The sequence below is a fragment of the Capra hircus genome, chromosome 21 (genome assembly GCF_001704415.2).
Source record: "Capra hircus breed San Clemente chromosome 21, ASM170441v1, whole genome shotgun sequence".
In the NCBI taxonomy this organism is placed as follows: Eukaryota; Metazoa; Chordata; class Mammalia; order Artiodactyla; family Bovidae; genus Capra; species Capra hircus.
In genome coordinates this window covers 24,603,650-24,629,639 of record NC_030828.1, presented here as the reverse complement: position 1 = coordinate 24,629,639, position 25,990 = coordinate 24,603,650, and the positions used below count along the sequence as shown (strand labels likewise).

The 25,990-nt window shown below is 48.1% G+C and overlaps 1 protein-coding gene across 1 annotated transcript; it reads right to left on the bottom strand.

Moving 5' to 3' along the window:
* LOC108638473 (tumor necrosis factor receptor superfamily member 10B-like) lies at positions 3,103-16,834 on the bottom strand. The gene is made up of 9 exons (XM_018065914.1): positions 16,573-16,834; positions 15,013-15,134; positions 10,776-10,875; positions 10,028-10,141; positions 8,910-9,021; positions 7,869-8,086; positions 6,794-6,837; positions 5,681-5,747; positions 3,103-3,790 (listed from the first exon to the last, which is right to left on the bottom strand). Exons 1-9 carry the CDS (start codon positions 16,832-16,834, stop codon positions 3,744-3,746), a joined length of 1,086 nt encoding a protein of 361 aa, XP_017921403.1. The 3' UTR covers positions 3,103-3,743.

The window sequence follows — 25,990 nt, the reverse complement described above, 5'->3', positions numbered from 1 at the left end:
GCGGCTGGTGCACGGTGATGACCCAGAGAGATATTATGGGGAGGGAGGTGGGAGGGGGGTTCATGTTTGGGAACACATGTACACCCGTGGTGGATTCATGTCAATGTATGGCAAAACCAATACAGTATTGTAAAGTAAAATAAAGTAAAAATAAAAAAGAAAATAAATAAAAAATAAAAAGCAAATAAAATGAAAAAAAATTTTTTTAATTAAAAAAATAAAAATAAAAACACAACCACAATTAAAAAAAAAAGCAAGCACCAACACAGAAAGGATATTGTGTCAAAAGTCCATTAATTCTACACGTAAGAAGATCATTTCTTTAGGTAAGGATAATCTCATTTATGAATGACACATGATATGTGGTTTAGAATCCATCTACATTATGCTTGTAACTGCATAGTGATATGCTAATTCAAACTTACTGCTATGGGGGAAAAACACCATTTGATGAGACATGAAGACAAAGCACAAACCCGACTAAGGGACACCTGCTGTGGACCACAGCACTGCTATGACCAGAGCAGGTGGGAGGACGGGGAAGGGGAGATGGATGGGTCAGCTGCAGCCTCGGGGCGAGGCGGGGCAGTGGTGGGAAGCTGGGGTCTGGATTGACAACCACTGAGCAGACCACAGGATGAGCCAGGAAATCAAAACCAATGATGAAAGCAGACACACCGTCAGAGAACGCCAACAGCAGGACAAAATAGACAGAACTGTTCTTTTACAAATACTCGGAAAGAAATCAACCGTGAAACTACAGAGAAATCGTCACAGAATTTTAAATATCAACTAATTAGCCAACGATGCAAATTATAAAAAGTGTCTCCAAAGACCACAAAATGGACTAGTTACCACTTCACATGCCGCTAAATGATTCACAGTTAATTTAATTATATGCCGACTAACAGTGCAGCTAACATGAAACGGGTGGGTAACCAAAAAAACGTGAAAATACAAGCGCAGTTACAAAGCAGAGTGTTGTAAACATGAGTTCATGGGGAAAACAGCAATGCACTCGCAAAACCTAAGCTAAACATGGAGGAAAGCTGGAACATGCGCTTTAGAGCCGCTCACTCTCACCAAAAGCCCTAGGTCATCATCCCGTTTTCAGACTCGGAAGAGTGAGGAAGCCAGACTTCTTCACTGGGGCCCTGGGGCTCCGGGCTTTTAACCTGGTTTCACACGCAGAGCTGGCCTGAGCGCGCGGCCAGGCCCATCAGCGAGCAGACCACTTGAGATTCCTAAGCCAGGGGTCCAAATATCAAGACTCATTTGTCGCTGGTGTGATTATGGAATGATTTCGCTCAGTCGTGTCCGACTCTTTGCGGCCCCATGGACAGTGGCCTACCAGGCTTCGCGGTCCATGGGATTTTCCAGGCAAGAATACTGGAGTGGGCAGCCATTTCCTTCTCCAGGGGATCTTCCCAACCCAGGGATCGAACCCGGGTCTCCTGCATTGCACACAGACGCTTTACCGTCTGAGGGCACTAGGGAAGCCCGATTCAAGACTAGGCAGTTTTAAAAATCTTAGACCTCTGAGCGTAGCAAATGTGCCTGATTTTCTTCTGGGTAAAAAGAGAAAAAACAAACAAAAGAAAACCAGTGTGTCGGGGAGGGACGTGGCAGGGAGGAGGCAGACACATACCAGAGTCATGAAGCCCAGCTTGTCTCTTCTCGCTCAGGGCTGGGCTGCCTCCTTTCGGGCATGGAGCGCCCTCTGCTGGGCGGGAAGGAGCCGGCATGCGAGGAGGCGGGATCCAGGTTTGAGGGAGTTGAGGAGTTAAAGCGCCGAAGGTTGCTGAAGCTCCCACTGCCCACCCTGCTCTCAATCCCCTCCGCCCGCTGATCCGTGTTCTCCTTGTCTTTTTGGATAAACCTAAAGCAGAATAAAATCATCACCTGCCTTTGTCAGCAGAGGAACATGTCTGGACAGCAAATGTGGGCTTGCACTCTGTGTCACGATTAGCAAATTCCAGGAAGAGTTGCTCAATTAACATCTCAGCAAAAAGGTTCAGCTTTCCCTCTTTGGAATATTCTCAAACTTAGAATCACTTATCATTGAGTCTTACAAAGTGGCCCCTCATCATTCACGTTTGATTTGACTTATTTACTCTAACATCTGATGGGGCCTGGGTGGTNNCCTAGACAAAAACCTCCCTGAGCATTGCTTCTGCCATTAAATTATCCTGCAGTGATTGGAATACTATGAGAAGGATTAGCAGATGTAAAAAAAAAATGTTTTTTAATTAAAAAAATACAAAACCTAATATAGCAGGCATTTTAGGTCAGTTCTCACAGTATTTAAGAATCAGCATTTCTGTGTCTTTTCTGCAGAAAGTCAAAGCTTACAGAGGGGCTGAGATGCCTTAGTTAGCCAATTTAAACACAAAAAGCCAATTCTGGGCTCAGAGCACCAGTATCAAGGGGGGCCATCTAGTGCGGAGCAAGCCAACACTGAACATAACCCAGGAGCCCGTCCATTCTTCCTCCCAGAAACCACGGCAGATCCCTGTCCTCTCTTCCTTGAGCCCGATGGAATGAAGGTCACTGATAACAGAAACTATCTGACACTCACATCTAACCCACATCCCACCCTAACCTCCCAGAGGAGCAGGAGGAAGCCCGGGAGTGACAGCCCAGTTCACGGTCACCAGACACAGCACGGGGCGGCCACTTCTCCTCCTCTCTGCTCACTTGTTAGCATCTCCCTATAAAAATACAAATATTCACCCAACTATAAAGTTGACATGTTTAAAGCCTGGACCCTAAAGAGGTCACCAGCAATCCCAAAGTGGTCAAATTCCCCCAGCAGTGGGCTTGCTCTCCTTCATTGTTGTTGCTGTTTTGTAGGTTTTTGTGTGTTTGTTTTTGCCTCATGGCTTGTGGGATCTTACTTCCTGATCAGGGATTGAACTCAGGGCTCTCAGCACAGAGTCCTAACCACTGAACAGCCAGGGAATGCCCTCCTTTTGTATTTCTAATTGCTTTGCATTGCCAGTGCTCAACCAGGTAGCCCACATAAACCTAGAAATCATATTTGCAAAATGTTTTTCTACACATATAAATATATGCACAAACATAAAAGTACAAAGACATACAAGATGTTTGCACTTTAATGATGTATATCACAAGTTACGGGGCCTCCCTGGTGGACCAGTCAGTAAAGAGACTGCCTGCAGTGAAGGAGACCCAGGCTCCATCCCTGGGTAAGGAAGATCCCCTGGCGAAGGAAACGGCAACCCACTCCAGTATTCTTGCCTGGAGAAACCCCATGGACAGAAGAGCCTGGTGAGCTACAGTCCATAGGGTCGCAAAGAGTTGGACATGACTCAGTGACTAACACTTTCATTATAAGTTACGTCATTAAATGCATACCTATTACCATGAATGACAAATTTCAAACAAATACAAATAAAAACTAGAAGCCTATTAGGAGTGTGTCCTGAGCTGAAAGACTGAGGTCCTCAAACAGTCAGGGCACAGCAGAGCCTGTCTCACTTTCTTCATAAACATGTTAATACTTTCCTGAGTTCAGCAGGCCCTCTTGAATGGTCTCTTTTGTCACTCTTTGCCCCAGCATTTCCAAGGCATCCATCAGGGTGTTGACTGAGGTCCTCTGTCCCTTCTTGGTGACTGGCAGTATTTCACACAAGGCATCCGGAGAGACCCAGGCCTATTCTCTGCCCACAAGGATCTCATTTCATGTGAGGCCCAACTGCCTCAGGAGCGAATCACAGAAGTCACAAGGAAAAGATAGCTGCAAAGTCACTGAAGAACAGCTTCAGGCCTAGGTTGGGGGAAAGTCACAGACACAGAGTTGGACAGGCTTTCACAAAGGCAGAGGACCCTCAATTCAGGCCTTCACTTCAGGATGGGAACCCTGAGGAGCTCCCCCTGCTGGTAAGCCTGCTGCTCTGCGCCCCTGACCTGCTTCCCAGCAGCAGAGAAGCAAGCCACAGGGGCACTGGGCATTGGGCTTCGCCAGCACCCAGAGCAGCTGGGGGCAGCCCAGGCCAGCAGAGAGTCCTGCCCTAAGCAGGGGGTGAGGGCCCATCTGGAAGAGGAGACTGCTGTCACAGAGGGAGAAGGCATCCGTGATAGGAGACAGAGGGTGGGACAGCGAGGGGCAACAGACCTCAGAGGAGGGCGCCTGCCTTTCTCAGGAGGGTGAGGCCCCCTGGCTGCCACCTCTGCACTGGGGACAAAGCAGAGGCCTGGAGGGAGGAAGGTCTCCGGCCTCACAGCCCGCTCGGCCTCACTGCCTGACACTCTGGTAGAGCTGGATGGGGACAGACTCTGAGCAAGAATTTAATCATAAAGTGGAGCAAACACCACCCGCCTCATGGACTGTGCTGCAGATTCAATGCTGTGTGTGTGAAATGCTGTGCACACCACCATCCACAGTACATAAGGAGGGCACCCAACACAAGTTTATATTCTCTAACAGTTACACTGAAAACATGAAAAATAACAATACTAGTTTTCATAAAATATGGTACTAATTCAAAGTATTCTAAAAAATTTCATTTCAATATGTAATATAGATAGCTAATGGGAAGTTGCTTTATAACACAGAAAGCTCAATCTGGTGCTCTGTGATAACCTAAGGGAGGTGGGATGGGGGCGTTGGAAAGGAGGCTCAAGAGGGAGGGGATATATGTGTACCTATGGCTGGTTCATGTTGCTGTACAGCAGAAACAAGCACAACATTGTGAAGCAATTATCCTCCAATTAAAAGTTAAAATTTTTTTCACTGCAATAGGTAGTGTTAGTTGCTCAGTTGTGTGTCTTACTCTTTGTGACTTCATGGACTGTAGCCCGTCAGGGTCCTCTATCCATGAGATTCTCCAGGCAAGAATACTGGAGGGGGTTGCCATTCCCTTCTGCAGGGGAAATTTCTGACCCAGGGACTGAACCCTGTTCTCTTGCATTACAGGCAAATTCTTTACCATCTGAACCACCAGGGAAGCCCCTCAACATGTAATCAATGTACAAAAATTAAAAAAAAAAAACCTGTTAACGAGACAAATTACAGTCCTTTTTTCTACCAACTCCTTGAACTACAGTATCGAATTATATACTACAGCTCATCAGGTTTAGCCACAGTTCAGGTGCTCCACGGGCCTTCCCAGGCGGTGCCAGTGGTAAAGAACCTGCTTGCTAATGCAGGAGATGTAAGATGCGGGTTTGATCCCTGGGTTGGAATGATCCCTGGAGGAGGGAATGGTAACCCACTCCAGTATTCTTGCCTGGAGAATCCCACGGACTAAGGAGCCTGGCAGGCTACAATCCATGGTGTTTCAAAGAGTTGGACATGATTCAAGAGACTTCGAATGCATGGACAGGGGCTCCACAGCCTCCCTGAGCAAGTGGGTGCCCTGCTGGACAGCACAACCTCTCAGATGTCTCAGAGTGGGTCAACCTGGCCCTGAGCAACCAGGGAGGAGAGAGGATGGTAGAGGAGGGAAGGACAGGGAGGTGTTGGGGGCCACTGTTAGAGGACAGAGGGGTGCAGGGTGGGAAAAAGAGGAGGGGGCAGGGAGGGAATTAGAGTCCTGATGGTTCAGGGACAAGCCATCCCCTCTCTGAGTTGCCCTAACAGCTATGGAGACAGAAATTAGGACAGTGTCCCTCCTCCCTCCACTCCTGATCCACTGCCCAGGAACAAAACACTCACTTTGAGTGCCATCTGTTGGAACCAGCAGCCATCTTCTCCTCTGAGGTCCTTCAGGTGCTGCTGGTTCCTGTAAAACACAATGGAGAGCAGCCTTGGTCTTAACCGGGAGTCCTAGATTACAGAACTGAGCCTAGTAAACATCTTTCGGAAATTCTGGCAGATGCAGCCATAAGCAAAACAAAACCCATGCAGGATCTTTGAAGGGAGCGAACAAAAGAGTCATTATTTTATATATGATTGTATTCTTATAAAATCTAATGGTTCAACGATAATAATTAAATGTGAAGGTGTGGAAGGATGAATGTTAAAAATGATGACAATAAATTCTATAATGAATTATGAGTTGGATAAACTCATAAGGTTATGGAACATTGTAATACAAAGACACAGCCTCAACAAGAAATGAGCAATTTACCAAAGAAAAACACACATGGAGTTGAGGTATTATAAAACTCTTAAGTTAAAATGCTAACTTTTTGCATAAGAAAAATATAGAATAGCTAAAAGATCTCAATTCCTCCTAGATTAATTTATAAATTAAGGTAATACTCAAAAACCTCAAAATTACTAAAACGATATGATCCCAAACTGTAAATGTCTCTGTATGTGTGTGTGTATGTATACATGTATAATATGTATATGTTTAGTCATTCAGTCATGTCTGACTCTTTGCGACCCCCTGGACTGTAGCCTGCTGGGCTCCTCTGGCCATGGCGATTCTCCAGGCAAGAATACTGGAGTATGCATAAAAAAAAAAAAAAAAAAAAAAAAAAAAAAAAAAAAAAAAAAAAAAAAAAAAAAAAAAAAAAAAAAAAAAAAAGAATACAGAATAGGTTGCCATGACCTCCCTGGGTCAGTCATGGGAGGAGTGATCACCCTTCAGTTGCCCTGGTCTAGACGAGGGATGTGGTGACAAGACAGATGATAAACAGCATCAGAGCTGCTGGTGGACCAGAACAGGGGGTGGGGCTCCCTCCCCTCCATGCCCTGGTCTCCCTCCATCACCACCTCCCCAGAGGAGAGGAGACCTGACCCATTGCCGCTCCCTGTCTCCACCACAGTCACAAGCAAGCAGAAGGGCCAGAGCCCCACACTCACCAACAGACAGCCTACCTGCTGCATCTCGGGACTGGGCGTTATCCTGTCAGCTTCTCTTCCTGCCAAGGGACCAGAATGGAAAGTGAATCTCCATTGGTCAGCCTGTTGTTGTGTGCATGGTCCAGAGCCCCAGACCCTCTTGGGGCACATAAGCGCCAGAAAAGGGCCTTGAGAAAGCAAGGCACTGACCCAGGAGTCACAAACCCACACCTCTACAGCTTCTGGGGGCACACAGTGGGTTCTGCCTTCCCACCTACTCCTGTGCTGTGTCCCCCAGGTGGGCACAGACTCAGCACATCTGGGCTCTGCTGATGGCACCCAGACTCTGGTGTGATGCTAAGGGGAACTGAGTACCCCTGTCTGACACCCCCCATGCCCCAGGGCTGCAGAGTGAGGGTGTCTCAAACAGTAAGGACAGGGCCAGCGCTGCCGACCAGCCTTAGGCCAGCTCTCAGCAGGCCAGTCTCCCTCCTACATTCAGCCTAGAGCCCTCAGGAGAGAAAGGGAGTCAGGGAAAACAGCATAGGACAAACCGAGGACCACGTCCACCCTGGGCCTTGTTGTGGGGCGGAAGCAGTTACTGAGGGTCTGATGCTGCCCGATGCTGGAGAAACCGATCACCTTGTGCCAGCACTCATCAGAGAGACCGAGGAGAGAAGAGACAACCACTGAGTGGTGGGGAGGGCCCTCTTGCCGCACCTCCCTTCCCAGGGACAGGGCGCAGGGTGGGGGCTCAGACACTGAACAAAAAGCCCCGGGCCTGTGACTGCAAGCGGGACACTCTGAGTCTGGAGAACCCTCAGGGAGGAGACGAGAAGGGAGAAAATGAAGTAAAATGAAACCCATGTAAAATCTCTGTGCAGTGCTACTGAACCACCCTCTTCTCCTGCCTCCTCCCACCAGACTCGGCCAGGGGGAAGAGGGGACCATCAGCTGAGTTGGGGACCCGATGTGATCATGGCTTTGTAGGAACAGATGAGGTGGGAAGGGTTTCCTGGGGAAAAACATCAGAGACAAGCCAGGAGGAACAGGAGGATTGGGGAGATGGAGGAGGGAGCCAGCACCTCCTCCTTCCCTTCTAGAACCTCACCGTTAAAGAAGCACCATACCACACATCCGACTAGGACAATGGTGATTCCAGATACAATTCCAATCACCAGCCTTGAAGTGCCTGAGGAGGGAGAGGGAGTTCCTAGCTCTCCAGGAACTGGGGCCTCCCCATGGGCCAGGGTACCTGATTCTTGGTCCACACACTTGATGTTGCTCCAGGGGGTACAGTGCATGACCATGACCTTCCCATCAGGGCACCTGGGTACAGACACAGGGATGATGTCGGGGACCCATCAGGGACAGCTGGCTGGATGAGGAGAAAGAGGGGGCAGCCTCCCATCCTGGGTCCCCTGACAAGACAGTGGAGGGGGGACAGGCTCTTGCTGTCTGCAGGGGAGGGTGCCCTCACTCCCCCTCACTGGGTGGGAGAAGGATCCAGGATTGTGTACTGCGGCCCCCAGGCTCCTACTGAGTGTTCAGAGCTGTCCTTCAGGAGCTCAGCTTCCTCTGCAAGGCCCGCCTGGCCTCCCTGGGCTGCATGCAAAGCTCTGTGACGGGGGGAGGGTGCCTCGTCCAGGTCAAGATCAGAAGAGTGTGGGCACAAGTTTGACTGATCCTCCAGTCAAACTTGACTACGAGGCCCTCTCATCCACCTGTTGACTCTTCCTACCAATCTCAGCCAACACTGGAGCACCAGAGGATAGTGAATTACTACTGGCCCCTGAGTCCCCCAGTAGGAAAGATTCAGATGCCACTGGAGAACAAGGGGCTGGGTGTGAGCCCTGTCAAGTTGGGTCTGGTTTTATAGGAACCTTGAAGGAGCACACACGTGGCCTCATCATGACTTCTGTCTGCTGTCAGCACTTCCGTCTTTCTAGGCCCTTCCCGAGGAGACATGGGAAGGGGCCACTGAGAAAGCCATGCAGGACAAACGGTGGTAGGACGCTGCTGCACCAGGACCCACAGGCACAAGGGAGCTCTGAGAGGTGGGAGGGGCTTCACGGAAGCAGGGGAGAGAAATGGATACAAGGAAACTGGGGTGTCCTGTGGCTTGGAAGCCCCCCAGGCTCCTGTGTCTCACCTGGTGCTGCATTTTTGACAGAATTCAGGTGCATCTGCTCCACAGAAAGTGCCAGGTTTGCACTGACACTCAGTGTCCTTGGTGGGGGTGCAGCGATTTTTTTCTTCTTCTCCTAGAGACCAAAGATAAGGTTTTGAGGGTGTGTTTCCCTCATATGTCTCTCACCCCTTCTTCACCACCCAGATCTCCATCCACTCACTTCAAGAAGTAATTCGGAGGGCTTCCTGGCTGGTCCAGTGGTTAAGAATCCGCCTGTCAAAGCAGGGGACACAGGTTGCATCGCTGGTCTGGGAAGACCCCGCATGTTGCGGGGCAGCTAAGCCTGTGAGCCACAGCTACTGCTCCTGTGCTCTAGGGCCTGTGCACCACGATGAGAAGCAGCAAGGAGCAGACCCCTCACCACAACTAGAGAAAGCCCTTGTTCCGCAACAAAGACCCAGAACAGCCAAAAATAAATGCATTAATCTTTTTTTAAGTAATTTTGGGGTCATTTTCTGTGGCAACACACATAGACCATCCATAGAACAGCCACTGTTCACGTGTCACCAACAGAGGCATACGAAAGGGACTGGGCATCATTACGGATTGCATCCAGGCTGGGAAGAAAAATGTTTTAGATCACAAATGAGGAGCAAGAAGTAGGGTGGGGTGAGGTGTAATCTGAGATGCTGTGGATGGAGAGGAACCCTTGGGTGTTGTCCCAACGGGTGATGCCTTGCTGGAGAGGCAGAGGGACCTCAGGTCATGAAGGCTGAGAGAGGCTGAGTCCCCAAAGCAGAGGGCATGGCGCCCACAGGAGCCTGGCCCAGGATCAGACACATCACACAGCTCAAACCCAGCCCTGCCCCACTCCCCCAGGCCTTCTGCACTGTTACCGTCCAGCCCCCTCCATCAAGGGACACGGTATTCCCCTCTTTCCAGCTGATGTTCTGAAGGACTTCCCTACCAGCTGGCATGCGTTATGCAAATAACTTCTGTTTTCATTTATTTTACTGACCTAAGACAAGCTGAAGACCTAGCTGGGCTGGAAATCAGGTTTCTGACTCCTCGTCCCTTTTAAATCCCATCTCATCACCCAGCACCCTAACCGCAGGCACAGGGGACCACAGGTTCTGGACCTGATTTGCAAGTCATGCAAGGTAGGCAAGAAGGGAGGGTGTTTGAATGATTGGTGTAGTCTGTCCCATCGGTGCACGGGGCACAACCTCTACTGGCTTTTTCCATATAGAATCCTGGGAAGGAAGGGAAAAGCTGGTGAGTAAACCGCACAGGATTCCCTGAGGCAGGCAGTGTGGCTGGGGAGGCCTCTTTTGGCCATCTGTGGAATCCACAAGGGGAGCTTTCCTCAACCGGGCTTTCATCTTTTGATTCTTCATCTAACACATACCCTAGACATACCCTAGACCAGTACTGCCAACAGAAATATATGACAAGCCACACATCCAAGTCACATTCACAGCTGGCACATTAAACAGTGAAAAGAAAGGTCAGGGGCTTTCCTGATGGCTCAGAGGGAAAGAATCTGCCTGCCTATGCAGAATACATGGGTTCGATCCCTGGTCTGGGAAGATCCCACGTGCTGCGGAGCAGCTGAGCCCGAGTGTCACAAATCCTGAGCCTGGGCTCTGCAGCTCGGGAGCCACAACTACTGAGCACACCTGCTGTGACTCCTGAAGCCCATGCGCCTGAGAGCCTCTGCTCGGCAACAAGAGAAGCCTCCCCAGGGAGAATCTCAAGCACCGCAACTGCAGCGGAGGCCACACTCTCCACAACTAGAGAGAGCCCATGCAGCAACAAAGCCTCAGCACAGCCAAAATAAACACATAGGCATGAAGACAAGGGTTGGAGACCATTCTTAGAATCTACCTGGTAGACATAACTTCTGTTGGAGGCTCCCTTCCAGTGGGGCTGATGACTGCTGGGGAATTTCATCCTTCCTTACAGACATGGCTGAAGCAGGTTTGACCTATGGGGACAAAGCAGGGACAGGCATGAGTGGCTTCCACACTCTCACCCCTTCTAGGATCCACCCCACATTTCCTTGACCACTACCTGCAAAATGAAACAGAACTGGGACCTTTCTTCCCAGCTCTAAACTCTCATTCCTTTTTCGTTTGTTCTTTGGCCTTTTGTGCTAGCAAGTAACTTTCACTTAAGTTTTTTCCCCTCTATTCTTCCCTCTTAAAATATGTTTATTCCAGAAAGTATGTGCTCAGATGTGTCCAACTCTTTGCGACCCCATGGACTTTAGCCCATCAGGCTCCTCTTTCCATGGGATTCTCCCAGGAAGAATTTTGGAGTGAGTTGCCATTTCCTCCTCCAGGGGATCTTTCTGACCCAGGGATCAAACTTCAGTCTCTTGCATCTCCTGTATTGGCAGGCTGGTTCTTTACCACTAGCACCACCTGGGAAGCCCAGAAAGTATAGGCAAGGAAATTATTTTATAAGAATACAGAAACCACAGAGATCCCCTTGATTAGAGAAGATATCCAGTATTTTGTGTCTTGACTTCTTCTATTTGACCACATGTGTGAATACTCTCAGGCTCTCTCTCTCTCTTTTTCTCACATGTGCATGCACACACACACACACACACATTTTCACAAATGAGGGTTCTGCCATGCATACAATTTTTCATAATCAGGATATAGGATCACATATTGAGTAATGAACTTGTAGCTTTAATCCAACAAGCTGTCCCCAAAAGGAAGCTGTCAGTGTTCCACAAAATACCAGAATCACATGGAGAAAGAAGAAACAGACAGGGTTTTCAGCCAAGTCTCTGTGCTAAAAATGACACAATGGGGCCAGTCTGAAATCACTGGAGTCTGAGGATTTGACCAGGATTAATGTGTTGATGATAGTGTTCTGATGTTCAGGATTGTATCGTCATTTGGGGGGAGACTGTCCTCATTTGTGGGAAATATACATTCAAGTGTCTAGTCATGGGATCTGTCATGTCAGCAGCTATGTTTCAGATGATACAGGAAACAAAGGGTTTTGTATAGTTTTGTAACTTTAATCTGGGAGTGATTTAAAGTAGAAAGTGACATTAAGAGGGGGAAAAAAAAAAGAAAGAAAAACAAAGTTAAAATGGAAACAGCTTATGTTGAGCCCAGTTCAACTGCCTGGATCTAAACAAGATAAAATGCAACCCGTTAAATATTTGGGGACAGCTAAGCTCACATGTGTCCCCTAATCATCCCTTCCGCAGTCTGGGCCTCGTCTGAGTCACCCCAAATTGGTGGACTCTCCTTTCCCTGCCCTCACAATCCTGTGCCTTCCTTTCTTCCCTGGTTCTCCTCTCACTGTTTTGTTACGAACAGTTTCAAACATCCAACAAAGTTGTAAGATTCATTCACTAAACGCGTATATGCTCATTACCAAAGTTCTGTAACTTAGGTGTATCACATACTTCTTTCTCTATCCACCCCGCTCTGTCCATTCTCCTAAGTGTCTTATTTTTATGATGAAATTCATATCTGCAACTCTTAATACATTGGCATTATGTCAGTAACTCGAGCTCAATATTTCTTTACAGTTTATTCCACTGTTAAGATTTCCAAAGAAGGAAGCGCACAATCTTAAGGGTACCATTCAAAGAGCTTTTTGTTTTTTTTTGTTTTTTAATGCATACAGTTGGGAAATCCAAACCCTCTATCTAGATCATGGAAATTAGCTTGCTCCAAAACATTCCCTCATGCCCCTTCCTCAGTTATCCTAATCTCTGCTGTGACTCCAAGAGGGAGTGGCCTTCATCATATGGAGGAAGGGCCCTTCTACCCTGATAAAATGAGACTTTTCTCAGACAGTAAAGAATCTGCCTGCAACACAGGAGACCCAGGTGCAATCCCTATGTCAGGAAGATCCCCTGGAGAAGGAAATGGCAATCCACTCCAGTATTCTTGCCTAGAGAATTCCATGGACAGAGGAGCCTGGCAGGCTACAGTCCATGGGGTCACAAACTGTTGGGGCACGATTGAGCAACTCTCACCTTTTCATTACAGGGGGTTAAGTGTCAGTTCAAATTATTTTTCTGCATCTGTTAAGCTGTTTATTTTTTCTATATAGTTTTTCTCCGTTACACTGGTTTGTGTGTGTGTTTAACTTTTTAATTAGAGGATAGTTACTTTATTGTGATGTTTTCTGCCGTAGTTTTTAAAGATCTATTCATTTATTTTGGCTGTGCTGGGTCTTTGTTGCTGCACGCAGGCTTTCTCTAGTTGTGGCAAGTGGAGGATACTCTTGATTTTCCCGTGTGGGCTTCTCGTTGCAGTGGCTCCTCTTGTTGTGGAGCATAGACTCCAGGTGCACAGGCCTCAGGAGTGGCAGCCTGGGGGCTCAGTAGCTGTAGCACGTGGGCTCAGTGGCTCCAAGGCCTGTGGGATCCTCCCAGACCAGGGCATGAACGGGTATCTCTCACACTGCAAAAGTTTCTTAACCACTGGACCACCAGGGAAGCCTCCACACTGTTAATACAGTGAAACACACTGATTGATTTTCAGATGTGAACCCAACACTTATTCCTGAGATTAACCCCATTTGGTCATGGTATGTTTTCTTCTTTCAATCTTCCTGAATTTAGTTTACTATTTGCTTTGTGAAGGAATTTTGCCTCTGTTTTTAGGAAGGGTATTTAAAAGTATTTTTTCTATTTAGTATTTTTAGTATTTTTTCTTCTTTTCAAATGTTTCCGTTAGGTTTAGGTATTAGGGTTATGTTGGCCTTAGAAGAACTAGTGAAGAACTCCTGTTGTCTGAAAGAATTTGTGTAAAGATTTTTGTTAGTCCTTTTATTGTCTGTATTTTTGTGGCCTCCCCTGTGACCTAACCTGGGGTCTCCTGGTTGTGCACTCCCAGTCTCAGCAATCTCATGGATCCTTGAAACAATCTACTGGAATGGAAGAATCAAAACCATGGCACTACGGTGCCCCACGTTTACTTCTTAGACTGGCACAGTGTTACAGTTCAGTGTGCAAGGGTGCAGGGAAATAGGGCACTCTTGTGGACTCCTGGTGTGAGTTAAAATGGCCCAGTCTTCTTTGGGAGAACAGTTTGTCATTATCTAGACAAAAGTGTAAAATTATCTAACCCACTGACCCAGCAATTCCACTTCTAAGGAGTTGCCCAACAGACAATGCACATGGCTACACTGGGTACTTGACAGGCACCCAGACCCAGTAGTGTTCAACATGAGTCCTATTACAAACCGATACTTCAAAAACTAATTCTATACTTCTTGTGAATACAAAATGCTGCTTCTTTCCAGCTTTTTGGTACTAATTTGTTCAATGAAAGATGCATATTTTCACGATTCCTGTAACTTTGTCAGACCCTTAATGTTTTTTTTCTTTGCACCTATAAGCAACTTTGAAAAGAGCTTCAATGCAAGAAAGCAGTGCCGAGTGTGCACATTTTTCCTCACTGTGAGTTTCTTAAAAATGCTCACTCAGGGGCGGGGAAGCCTGGTGGGCTGCCGTCTATGGGGTCGCACAGAGTTGGACACGAGTGAAGTGACTTAGCAGCAGCAGCAGCAGTGGTGAACCACACCCAGAGCCTCCAACTCCCCTCTGAAAGAAAGTGGTGAGAATCTGACCCAAGCTGAGTTGATTGATGGTTTCTATTCATAAAGTGCAAGGAGCTGGAAGCAAGTTTGAAGTTGTTCTTTCAGAGAAAAGGAAATGTAAGGGTGCTTAAGGCAGTAGTGGGGGGAAGGTGGGGCCAACACTTGATGATTTACAAAGGACACGGGTTCGAAGATAAATGCAGTGCAAAATAGAAAAAGAGAGAGAGAGAGAAAAGAGTGAGGAGGGTCGGCAGAGGGAAAAGGGAAGGGAAAGGAAAGAAATGACGATCTGATGCTCCCTGGGCCTGGGGCCAATCCAGAGGTCAGGTGCTCCAAGGAGCCAGCTCTTCTGGGCAGCGAGTAGATGCCAGGGATCCGCACTCCTCTAGCGCCGTACCCCCCCCCCCCCCCACCAACACGCCGTGTATTGGACTTGCCCGGGCGGGTCCTGCTGGGATTTGCCCAGCCAGGTGCCCCCGGGCCTTTTCCAGGCCACCAAGAGCACCTTTTTGAGCCAGGACTCGCGGCGGGATCTCACCAACAGCAAGACACCCAAGACGGCGAAGCTGAGAGCCCAGGGGCCCCGAAGTCGAGGTCTGGGGTCCTGGGTGTACCCTACGCGGGAGCTCGAGGCTGCCGCTGTCCTCTGTCCCCGCTGCCCTGTGCAGTCGGGGAGAGTTCGCTGTCCTTTATCTCATTTTCCTCGACTAGCTCATTGTAATACCTGCCGGGGGTGTGGGGGGGTGTGGGAGGTGGTGGGCAACCAGGATGGAGCCCTTGGACCATAGCCTGGGAGAGGGGCTGTCGCAGACCAGCTGGATCTGCCAGCAAAGTCCCAGAGAAGGAGGAGATACACTGTGCAGTGGGCTGGCTCCTCAGGACTCTCCAAGCAGAGACAAGAGGACAGAAGAGGAGGGTCTTCCCAGGGGATGCCCTAGTGGGTTCTCTTTCTCAAAAGTGGATCCGACCAAGAGAGATGAAAGATGATTTAGCAGGGATTAGGGATTAAGCAGACAGGTCCAAGATATATTTCAATTCCATTCTTACTTCTCCACTAATTCTTTACTCAACTTCAGATGAGTCCTGAAGCTGAATAAATAATTTGTCATGGTGTTTTGCCCAGAGTCCGAGTCCCCAAAACTGAGAGAACAAGACGTCCATGGCAGTGCAAAAGCATGAAGGGGTTTTATTTCTAGCTTGAGCCAGGGCCCCCTGCCACATCCATCACAGTGGAGTGGAGCAAGAGCCCCGAGCCCAGACTTACAGCAGTATTTATAAGTTTAGAACAAAGACAGGGAGTTGGCAAGGGTTAATTGGCTGCAGGGGTTTCCTGGTATTTACTGATTGGCCAGTTATCATCCCTCTGATTGGCCAGAGTTATCATCCCTCTGATTGGCCCAGCGACATTGAGGAGGATCTATACTATCAGTCAGGCCGTAAGAGGCGTTAAGACCCACTGCTTCATAGTAAGGGGGGTATAGATTATAGCAAAGCCAGCAAGATCTAGTTGCTTCCGGGTTAGTTTGATTTAAGGTTATATAGGCTGCCTTAACTAATTTTCATAACGGGTCTGAGTTTCTGAGGTTGCGAATGGGACCCAGAGGATCGAGTGAGACGAAGGATGTGGAAACCACTGTGGTCGGGCTGGGAGTTACGTCAGTTCTCTCCATTGGGTTGGGACCTATACTGTGTGTCTGCGTTGGCTCTAGAATCTGGCTTATAATTATAATTCCTCCGTAAATTTGCATGCCTGCCACTGTTTTTGTTTGTATTCCCCAGGATAAGCCAGAGATCTAAGCCCTCTCCTTTTTTGCTTTTTTCCAATTGAACCTTATCTTAACCTGTGCATAGTTACAACTCTCTCCACATTCAAAAGTTGGGTCCCCAAGGGCTCTGGGGGTGGGCTTTGCAAACGAGAAGTTAAGTAGGTCCTGATTTCCTACCTCCCAGCGCCGAGGCCCATCATCAGAAGTAACACAATCCCATGATTTACAAAAATAATCTTGTGCCCCCCCACAAGTCTTCCATTTGGTCCTCTGGTGGCCCGGGCATGCCCAGAACCCCTGCATCCGGAGGAAACCCCTTGCCCAAGGCATACCCACCACAGGCTTTAGGTCAAAATATAGGTCTGGCCACCAGGTGTTCGGAGGATGTACTTCTGTGATTAAGTCAAGCACCTCTCGTGTTAGTCCGTCTTGAAGTTTCCAGGTGATTTTGGCCAGCTGATGCAGGTTGTCATGGGTGGCTCCAGGGTCGAGGAGGATGGTCACCAATAGGACAGTCAGGATGATTTGTCTGGATCCTGTCGGCAGATGAGCTTTATCTTGAAGGGGTTTGAAGGGTGCGGCGTTACCTCCCATTTTTGGGGGGCCCTTTCTTGCTCTTCTGGAGTGGCTTGGCATACGTGGTTGCAGTGCACCCAAGGTCCGATACCGTCGACCTTTACAGCAGTGGGGGTGGTAAGAAGAACAACATAAGGACCTTTCCATCTAGGTTCTAATGTCTTGGGTTGGTGTCGCTTGACCCAGACCCAATCTCCGGGACCAATACTATGTGAGGGGATGGTCCCCTTGTTCTGACCCTCGTGGATTTCCCTGATCAATTTCCAGACATGCGTATGCACCTTGCCTAATGCCATCAGGGCTTCCTGGAACTGTCCTAAAGTAGGGGGTGGTTGTTTTCTTCCCTCAAAGATAGGGCATATAGGAGGGGGCCTCCCATACATAATTTCAAAAGGGGTTAAGTTCAGCTTGTAGGGGGTATTACGTGCACGGAAGAGAGCGAAGGGAAGGAGAGTCACCCAGTCCCTGCCAGTCTCTATTGCCAATTTTGCCAAAGTTTCTTTTAGAGTCCTATTCATCCTCTCAACCTGTCCTGAGCTCTGGGGATTGTATTCACAATGCAGCTTTTATTTGGTCCCCAGAGCTAAGGCCAGTCCCTGTACAATCTGACTCACAAAGGCAGGCCCGTTATCAGAGCCAATAGTCACCGGCAGCCCAAACCTAGGTACTATTTTTTCTAGGATCTTTTTAGCTACTATCATTGCTGTTTCTCCCTTAGTAGGGAATGCTTCCACCCACCCAGCAAAAGTATCCACCAAAACTAACAGATAACGGTACCCATACTTGCCTGGTCTTACCTCTGTAAAATCTATCTCCCAGTGTTGCCCTGGCCTCTCTCCCCGGTACCTCATTCCCATATGCTGTCCTTTTCCCGGCTTCATCATCTGGCACGCTTTGCAGGCCTGGACTATGTCTCGTACAGTCGCCTGTTGTCGGGGAAACCGCAAACGTGCTGTCTGTAAGAGGGTTAGAGTCTTTTTTTCTCCTAGATGGGTGGTCAGATGTAGGTGTGTACAGAGGTGTTGACCCAAGTTGGTTGGAAGTATCAAGTTGTCATCTTGGTCCCAATGCCATCCGTCTTTGCCCTCCTGAGGGCTGGCATTTTCTTGAATCCAATTGAGATCAGAAGAGGAATACTTGGGGGTTGGGGGCAAGGTTCCCATACCTGGGGGTGGCAGCCCCACAGTTAGTATAGGGGCTGTGCAGTCCCTGTCAGCCGCCTCACGAGCCGCCATATCAGTGGCTCGGTTGCCTCGAGCCTTGATGTCTCTTCCCTTTTGATGTCCAGGGACATGTACTATTGACATTGCTCGAGGCTGCTGCTAAGAGTCTGCAGATCTCAGGCAGGTTTTTAACTTCTTTTCCCTCGGCTGTCAAAAAACCCTGCTCTTTATATATTGGGCCCTGGATGTGTACAGTGCCGAATGCATACCGACTGTCGGTATAGTGACTCTTTTTCCTTTTGCCCTCTCCAGAGCCTGTATTAAGGCTATTAGTTCCGCTTTTGGGGCGGAGGTACCCAGGGGAAGGGCTTCAGCCCATATTATCTTCCCAGAGTCATCAACTATTGCGGCTCCAGCCTTTCTCTGTCCATCCTTTATAAAACTGCTTCCATCTGTAAACCATATCAGCTCACTGTTATTTAAAGGCACATCTGTTAGGTCTTTTCGTATTGCCGTCGTCTCAGCCAATATCTCACCACAGTCGTGGAGGGGGCTGTCCTCCAGGTTGGGTAAGAGAGTAGCCGGGTTCAGGAAGCAGGGCGTCTGGAAGTGTATCCGTGGGGTGTCCAGCAGCAAAGCCTGATAATGGATCAAACGGGCGTTAGAGATCCATTTACCCGGTGGCTGCTTCAGAATCCCTTCGATGGCATGGGGAGTGTAGACCAGGAGTCGCTGTCAATAAGTCAGCTTGTGAGCATCATGGATCAGGAGGGCAGTAGCGGCAATGATTCGGAGGCAAGGTGGCCACCCCGCAGCCACCGGGTCCAGTCGTTTGGATAGGTAGGCCACTGGTCGCCTCTAAGGCCCCCACTGCCGCGTCAAGACTCCTTTTCCCATTCCCCGTTTTTCATCTACGAATAATTGGAAGGGCTTGGATGGGTCAGGGAGAGCAAGGGCTGGGGCTTCCAGCAGAGCCTGTCTGAGTTCTTGAAAAGCCCGTTTCATTGGCTCAGTCCAAGTCCAGTTTTTATTTTCTCTACTTCCTTCATATAGTGGCCAGGCCTTTTTGGCAAATCCCAAGATCCATAGCCGACAATACCCAATAGTCCCAAGAAATTCTTTCACTTGTTGAGGAGTTGCTGGCTCAGGGATCTGCAATATCGCCTCTTTCATGGCCTGCGTCAGCCATCTCCGTCCTTGTTTTATTTTATACCCTAGGTATATGACTTCCTGCTTAGCAATTTGGGCCTTCTTTGCACTAGCCCAGTACCCCCAAGGTCCCTAAAGTTTGAAGGAGGTTGCCTGTTGCTTCTAGGCATGCCTCCTCAGTGGTTGCGGCTAGCATAAGATCATCAACATACTGCAATAGAACAATGTTGGGGTGATCAACCCGGTACTCATGGAGGTCTTCACCCAGAGCCTCATTGAATAGCGTTGGTGAATTCTTGAAGCCTTGAGGAAGTCGAGTCCAAGTTAGCTGTCCTGAGGTCTGGCTGCCTTCTTCTATCCATTCGAATGCGAAGATCTCTTGGCTCAAGGGGGCCAAGAGTAAACTGAAAAAGGCATCTTTCAAGTCCAGGACAGTATACCAGACGTAGTCTGGCGGGAGACCACTCAAAAGGGTGTATGGGTTAGGGACAGTTGGATGTATATCACTCACCCATTTGTTGACTTCACGAAGATCCTGCACAGGCCTAAAGCCTGTTCCCCCTGGATTTCTCACAGGTACAAAGGAGTATTCCATGGAGATCGGCACCTTTTAAGAATTTTTGCCTCCAGAAGCCGTTGTATATGTGGTGCGATTCCTCGCCGGGCTTCTAGGCTCAAAGGGTATTGTTTTACCTGGATAGGGGTGGCGTCCGATTTCAGTTCGACAATGATGGGAGGCCTCTGCTTGGCTAGTCCTACCCCCGCAGTTTCTGCCCAGGCTAGAGGGTATTTTTGGACCCAAGGTTGTACATTGGGGTCAATGGCCATGAGCGGCTTTGGCTGATACAGTCTGTATTCGTCCCTCAATGCCAGAGACAAAACTTGTATGGGATGTCCAGTCCCATCTAGAACTGGTATCTCTCCATGGTCAAAGTGAATTTGGGCATTGACTTTAGATAGTAAGTCTCTTCCCAACAAGGGTGCTGAGCATTCTGGTATCACAAGAAAAGAGTGGGTCACCGGCTGGGCCCCCAAGTTCACTTGACATTTAGTAGTCCATCCATATCGTTTAGTCCCGGTGGCCCCTTGTACCCAGCTGGTCTTTTTAGACATCTGTCCATCTTTCCGGTTAAGGACCGAGTATTGAGCTCCCGTGTCCACTATGAAGCCAACCGGTTTCCCCTCCACATGTATAGTTACCCAGGACTCGGGGAGGGGTGCCGGGCCCTGACCCCCCTTATCGCTATCCTCTCCTGCGTATAGGATGTGGGCCCCCGTGGAGGACACGGAGGATACCTCCTGCTTGGTGGGTCTTTCCCTTAGGTTTCTCTTGGGGCACTTACTCTTCCAGTGTCCTATCTCCTTGCAAAATGCACACTGGTCCTTTTTAAGTCCTTGCCTTGCTGGCTTCCCTTCACCCTTCGAATGGACTTCCCTTGTTCTCCGAAGAATTAGCTCCCTGTTCCACCCCTGCAAAGAATATCTGGGCTAATTCTTTCTGATTCCTACGGTTTTCTTCGGCCCTGAATTCTCTTTCCTCTCGCCTAACGTGTTCCTCTCTTTCCTCTGGAGTCTCTCTATGATTAAAAACCCTCTCTGCTGCCCTCACTAGGTCTTGCAGGGATTGCTCTCCCAACCTCTCTATTTTTTGTAGTTTCCTCCTGATATCTGGGGCTGCCTGATTCATGAATGCTAGCGTGACTGCTGCGTGTGACTCATTGGCTTGTGGGTCCATGGGGGTGTACTGCCTAAAAGCTACCATTAATCTCTCAAGGAAAGCTACCGGGCTCTCATTTGGCTCTTGTCTAACCAGATTTACTTTAGCCAAATTTGTTGGCCTCCTGGCGGCCGCTTGGAGGCCGGCCATGAGAGTCTGGCGGTACACTCAGAGACGCTCCCTACCTTCAGCACGCTCGAAGTCCCAGCAGGGCCGTGTCAATCAGGTTAGGCTGCGTAGTGGGTCTCCCATCTACCCCTGGCACATTCTTTCGTGCTTCTGACAAGATCCGTTTGCAGTTCCTCTGTAGTAAAGAGCACTAGTAACAACTGTTGACAGTCATCCCAGGTGGGGTTATGGGTGAAAAGGATAGATTCTAAAAGGTCAATGAGGCCCTGAGTTTTTTTTCAGAGAATGAAGGGGTCTGAGTTTTCCAGTTGTAAAGATCACTGGTGGAAAAGGGCCAGTACTGGTATGTCCGTTCTCCGTCTGCTCGGGCAGGCCCCGCCCGAACTGGAAATGCCTGGACTGTGGAGGAGGGGGCTTCCGGTTTGTTTTCTTCCGCCACATTGGTGATGCCCCTGGTTCTTCCCCAAATCCCTTGAGCGGGGCCTCCTTCCCGGGCTGGGGCCGAAGGCTCGGTGTCCCTTTGTATTCCTCCAGAAGAGACCTGAGGAACCTGCAGGGGCAAAAGTGGATCCTCATAGAGGGGTGGGGAGAGTTCGGTCTCCAGGTCGAGTAAATTGGGGTATAGTGAGGATTCCTGGAACACTGGTTTCACCCGGTTGCTGTGCTCTTTGTCTTCTTTCTCTTTGGATGCTTCCACGACTAATACCTGCGGATGTAATGAAGCTGAGGACAGGGAAGAGGGAAGGAAAGTGAGGGGCTGAAAAACAAAAGGTTTTAGCCAGGCCGGGGGGTTTTCCACCAGGTCCTGCCAGACCAGAATGTATGGAGTTTGGTCTGGGTGCCCCAAAGGGTAGGGGACGAGCATCTCTCTGACTGCTCAAATAGTAGGCAGGCTGAAGGTGCCTTCTTGTGGCCAGCTGACATCAAAAGCAGGCCACTCGGCAGAACAAAAAGTTACTAACTTGCTTTTCTTCACCAGCAATGATAGATTCTGTGTTCTCGACTTAAAATCAGAGAAGTGGTTAGTCATAAGAGATAAAGGAGTAGAAGTTGTTTGTCCCATGATCACAGAAAAGTACACTGGGAGCCAAAAGAGCACACAAAGAGCAAAGATGGTGCCGGCACTCACGCAAACACAACAAATAGACAAACAGACAACAAACGCAAAGTGGCCACCAACAACACAACACTGGGTCTTCTTGAATTTCCACTCAATCTTACCTGCAGAATGTTCACAGAGCCAGCTGCACCCCCAGCTCGATGCTGGGCCTTGGCCTTATGCTGGACTTAATCCAGTAACCAGAGCCAGCCGCCTCCCTGGCACAATACCAGGCCTCGGCCTTATGCTGGACCTAATCCAGTAACCAGAGCCAGCCGCCTCCCCAGCATGATACCGGGCCTCGGCCTTACGCTGGACTTAACCAGAACTAACACCGGTGTTCAGATATCTCTCCTCCTAGTGAGGAAACCTCTTCTACCAGGAGAATGTTATTCTTCCCAGTTAAAGGGATCCCGGATGAGCCCCCAAATGTTTTGCCCAGAGTCCGAGTCCCCAAAACTGAGAGAACAAGGCGTCCACGGCAATGCAAAAGCATGAAGGGGTTTTATTTCTAGCTTGAGCCAGGGCCCCCCGCCACATCCAATGCAGTGGAGTGGAGCAAGAGCCCCGAGCCCAGATTTACAGCAGTATTTATTTATAAGTTTAGAACAAAGACAGGGAGTTGGCAAGGGTTGATTGGCTGCAGGGGTTTCCTGGTATTTACTGATTGGCCAGTTATCATCCCTCTGATTGGCCAGAGTTATCATCCCCGGAAGCCCTGGAAGCATGACTCAGGGATTATTTTTGGCCTAGTGCACTTCTCTGAGCCTGTCATGGCTCTGGTGAGGTTGTAACAATGGAGCCCTCTGGAAAGGTGAAAATGGGAGTTTCCTTTAGAAAAGTTGAAGCTGGGCACCTCCAATAATCCTGGTTTGTTTACTTTTTAGTCCTCATTCCAAGCAGCCTTTCCCTTCCCTTTTGACACTGGGTAAAAAGATGAGGTAGGACATAACGAGGAGAAGGCAATGGCACCCCACTCCAGTACTCTTGCCTGGAAAATCCCACGGACGAAGGAGCCTGGAAGGCTGCAATCCATGGGGTCCCTGAGGGTCAGACACGACTGAGCGACTTCACTTTCACTTTTCACTTTCATGCATTGGAGAAGGATATGGCAACCCACTCCAGTGTTCTTGCCTGGAGAATCCCAGGGATGGGGGAGCCTGGTGGGCTGCCGTCTATGTGGTCGCACAGAGTCGGATACGACTGAAGCGACTTAGCAGCAGCAGCAGCAGCAGGACATGATGAAGACAGATTTGTGTATGATCACAGAAAGTGCCAGATTTTCTTGTAATAATCACAAGTAAGTAATAGCTACCAGCTGTGTCTACAGGCTGCTCCACCGAGTACACCTATGCCTTTAACTTAATTGTTTTCCAGTGCTTCTTTTTGATTCTGGAATATTTGTCCTAAGTTGCATATGATATTATTTGCAAAGCAGAACAGACTATATTTTTAGCTGCTCCCCCAGGATTACAGTTTATTTAAAACACTTTTTAGAAATAGCTAAGTTTATTGAGAATTTTCCAGGTTATAGGTACTGATTTAAAGACTAACATCAGTTTTCCATTTAATCTTTATAGCCATCTTGTGATTTAGATTATTTTTACTTGCAGAGGTGGAAATGGAAAAAAGCTAAGTGACTTTTCCAAGGTCCTGCAGCTGCACTGGAACCCAGTGTGTCTGATGCTGAATCTAACTGTTTTAAAATACTACATCACATTTCACAAAGGCCCCTTGACAGCTCAAGGCAAGACATACATGCCTTCCTTTTAAAAAATAGACCTCTTTTTTAAAATTGAGGTATAATTCGAATACAATAAAACACTCAGATGTCAAGCATGTAATTCTGTGAACTTTCACAATTGTATGTACTTAGGTAACCATGATCCAGAGCAAGATATATAACATTTCATCACTCCCAAAGCTTCCTCTTGTCTCTTTTCAATTCCCCCCTCCTCCCAGGCAACTACTCCTTTATTTCCAGCAACATACATCAGTAGTATCTGTTCTTGGACTTCATACCATATGTACTCTTTTGTGTCTGGTTTCTTTTGCTTACCATAATGTTTTTGAGATTCACCCATATTGTTGTGTATATCAGTAAGTCCTTCTTTTTTATTGCTGAATACTATTCCATTGTATGAATACACCATTCTCCTATTGATGGCCATTATGAAGTAAAGACTGCGATGAACATTCTTGTATGATTTTTTGTGTGTGTGAACATGTTTTCATTTTTCCTGGGTAAATACCCGTGAATGGAATTGCCGGGTCAAGGGTAGGTGTATGCTTAACTTTATTAGAAACTGCCACATAATTTTCCAACATTGTTGTCCTCTTTTATCCATGTATCCACAGTGCATGGAGAGTTTCTCTCAATGCCAAAAACTTTACATCATCAGTCTGTTTTCACTATTCTGGTAGGTGTGATACTGCTTCTCACTGTGCCTTCAATTTTCATTTTCCTGATTCCATCTGTCAGTATTTTTTGTGAACTACAAGTCTTTTGCCATTGTCTTTCTTGGGGAGGGAGAGTTCATGGTTTACCTGTAATAGTTCCTCATATATTCTGGATATAAGTTCTTCATCAGACACAGGTACTGCCAATCTTTTCCCCAGTCTAAGGCTTATCTGTTCATATTCTTAATAGTGTCTTTGATGAGAATTTGATAAAATTTTTGATGAGGTCCAATTTGATTTTTTTTTGGTTTTATGATGAATGATTTTTGACAGAAACGAATTGGGAAAGTAGATCATCGTTCTTCCCACGCAGAACTCCTCAGTGGCTTCTCTTGTTTTGGGAGTAACACTCCAGTCTTCACCTCGACCCTCAAAGCCTTGAATGACTTGGGCCTCAGAAGCTCTCCAGCTTCGTCTCACACCCTTTCTTCTTCTGCCCCACTGCACCCTCACCACATGAATCTTCTTTCTGTTCCTTGACCACACACAGCCTGTGCTCACTTTATGGTCCTCGTGCTCACTGTTCCCTCTGCCAGAAATGCTCTTTCCTCATCTCTTGGCATGGGTGGCTCTACCCCATCCTGTAAGTCTGGACTCACATATCACCTCCTCAGAAGGCCTGTCCTGACTCTCTCCACTAAACTAGTGATGCCCAATCACTGGGCATCTCACCACCCTATTTCCTTTTCTTCACAGCACTTTCCACTGAGAAACATCCTGTGCATTTGTTTACTGGTTTATTATCCATCTCTCCGACTGGAATGCCAAATCCTTGAGATTAGACATATTATATCCTAGGTGCTCAGGCAGTATTTGTTAAGTTGACAAATGAATTTTTTTGAAATGCTAACTACTGAAGGGTTGGCGTATTCCACAGTGTACACACACGTGTGTGTGTGTGTGTGTGTGTGTGTGTGGTGCATGTGTGTGTGTTCAGGAGGTAGTAGAACAATGTAGGTAGTTTCAGTAAATCAAAGTTTTAACTATTCCAAAGATGTCACCTTTACCATCAATTTCAGCCTCATGAGTATCCAATCTTTTAATTAACTGATTTGAAGGCATCCATTTGATTTTCATGTTCCATTCCACATGGAACTTCTCTCTGCCTTTGAACATCCTGATTTCTCTGCCTGGAACGTTCTTCTTCCTCATCCCAGAGCAACATCCCGACCTATGTGGAAGACTGATTGGCTTTTCCAGAGAGCTTTAGGGACCCCTCCTCAGAGCTACCATGTCCCTTGGAGTGACTCACTGGAAAAGACTCTGATGCTGGGAAAGATTGAAGGCAATAGGCAAAGGGGGTGGCAGAGGATGAGATGGTTAGCTAGCATCACCAACTCAATGGACATGAATTTGACCTAACTCCAGGAGATAGTGAAGGACAGGGAAGCCTGGTGTGGTGCAATCTATGGGGTCGCAAAGAGTCAGACACGATTTAGTGGCTGAACAACAAACAA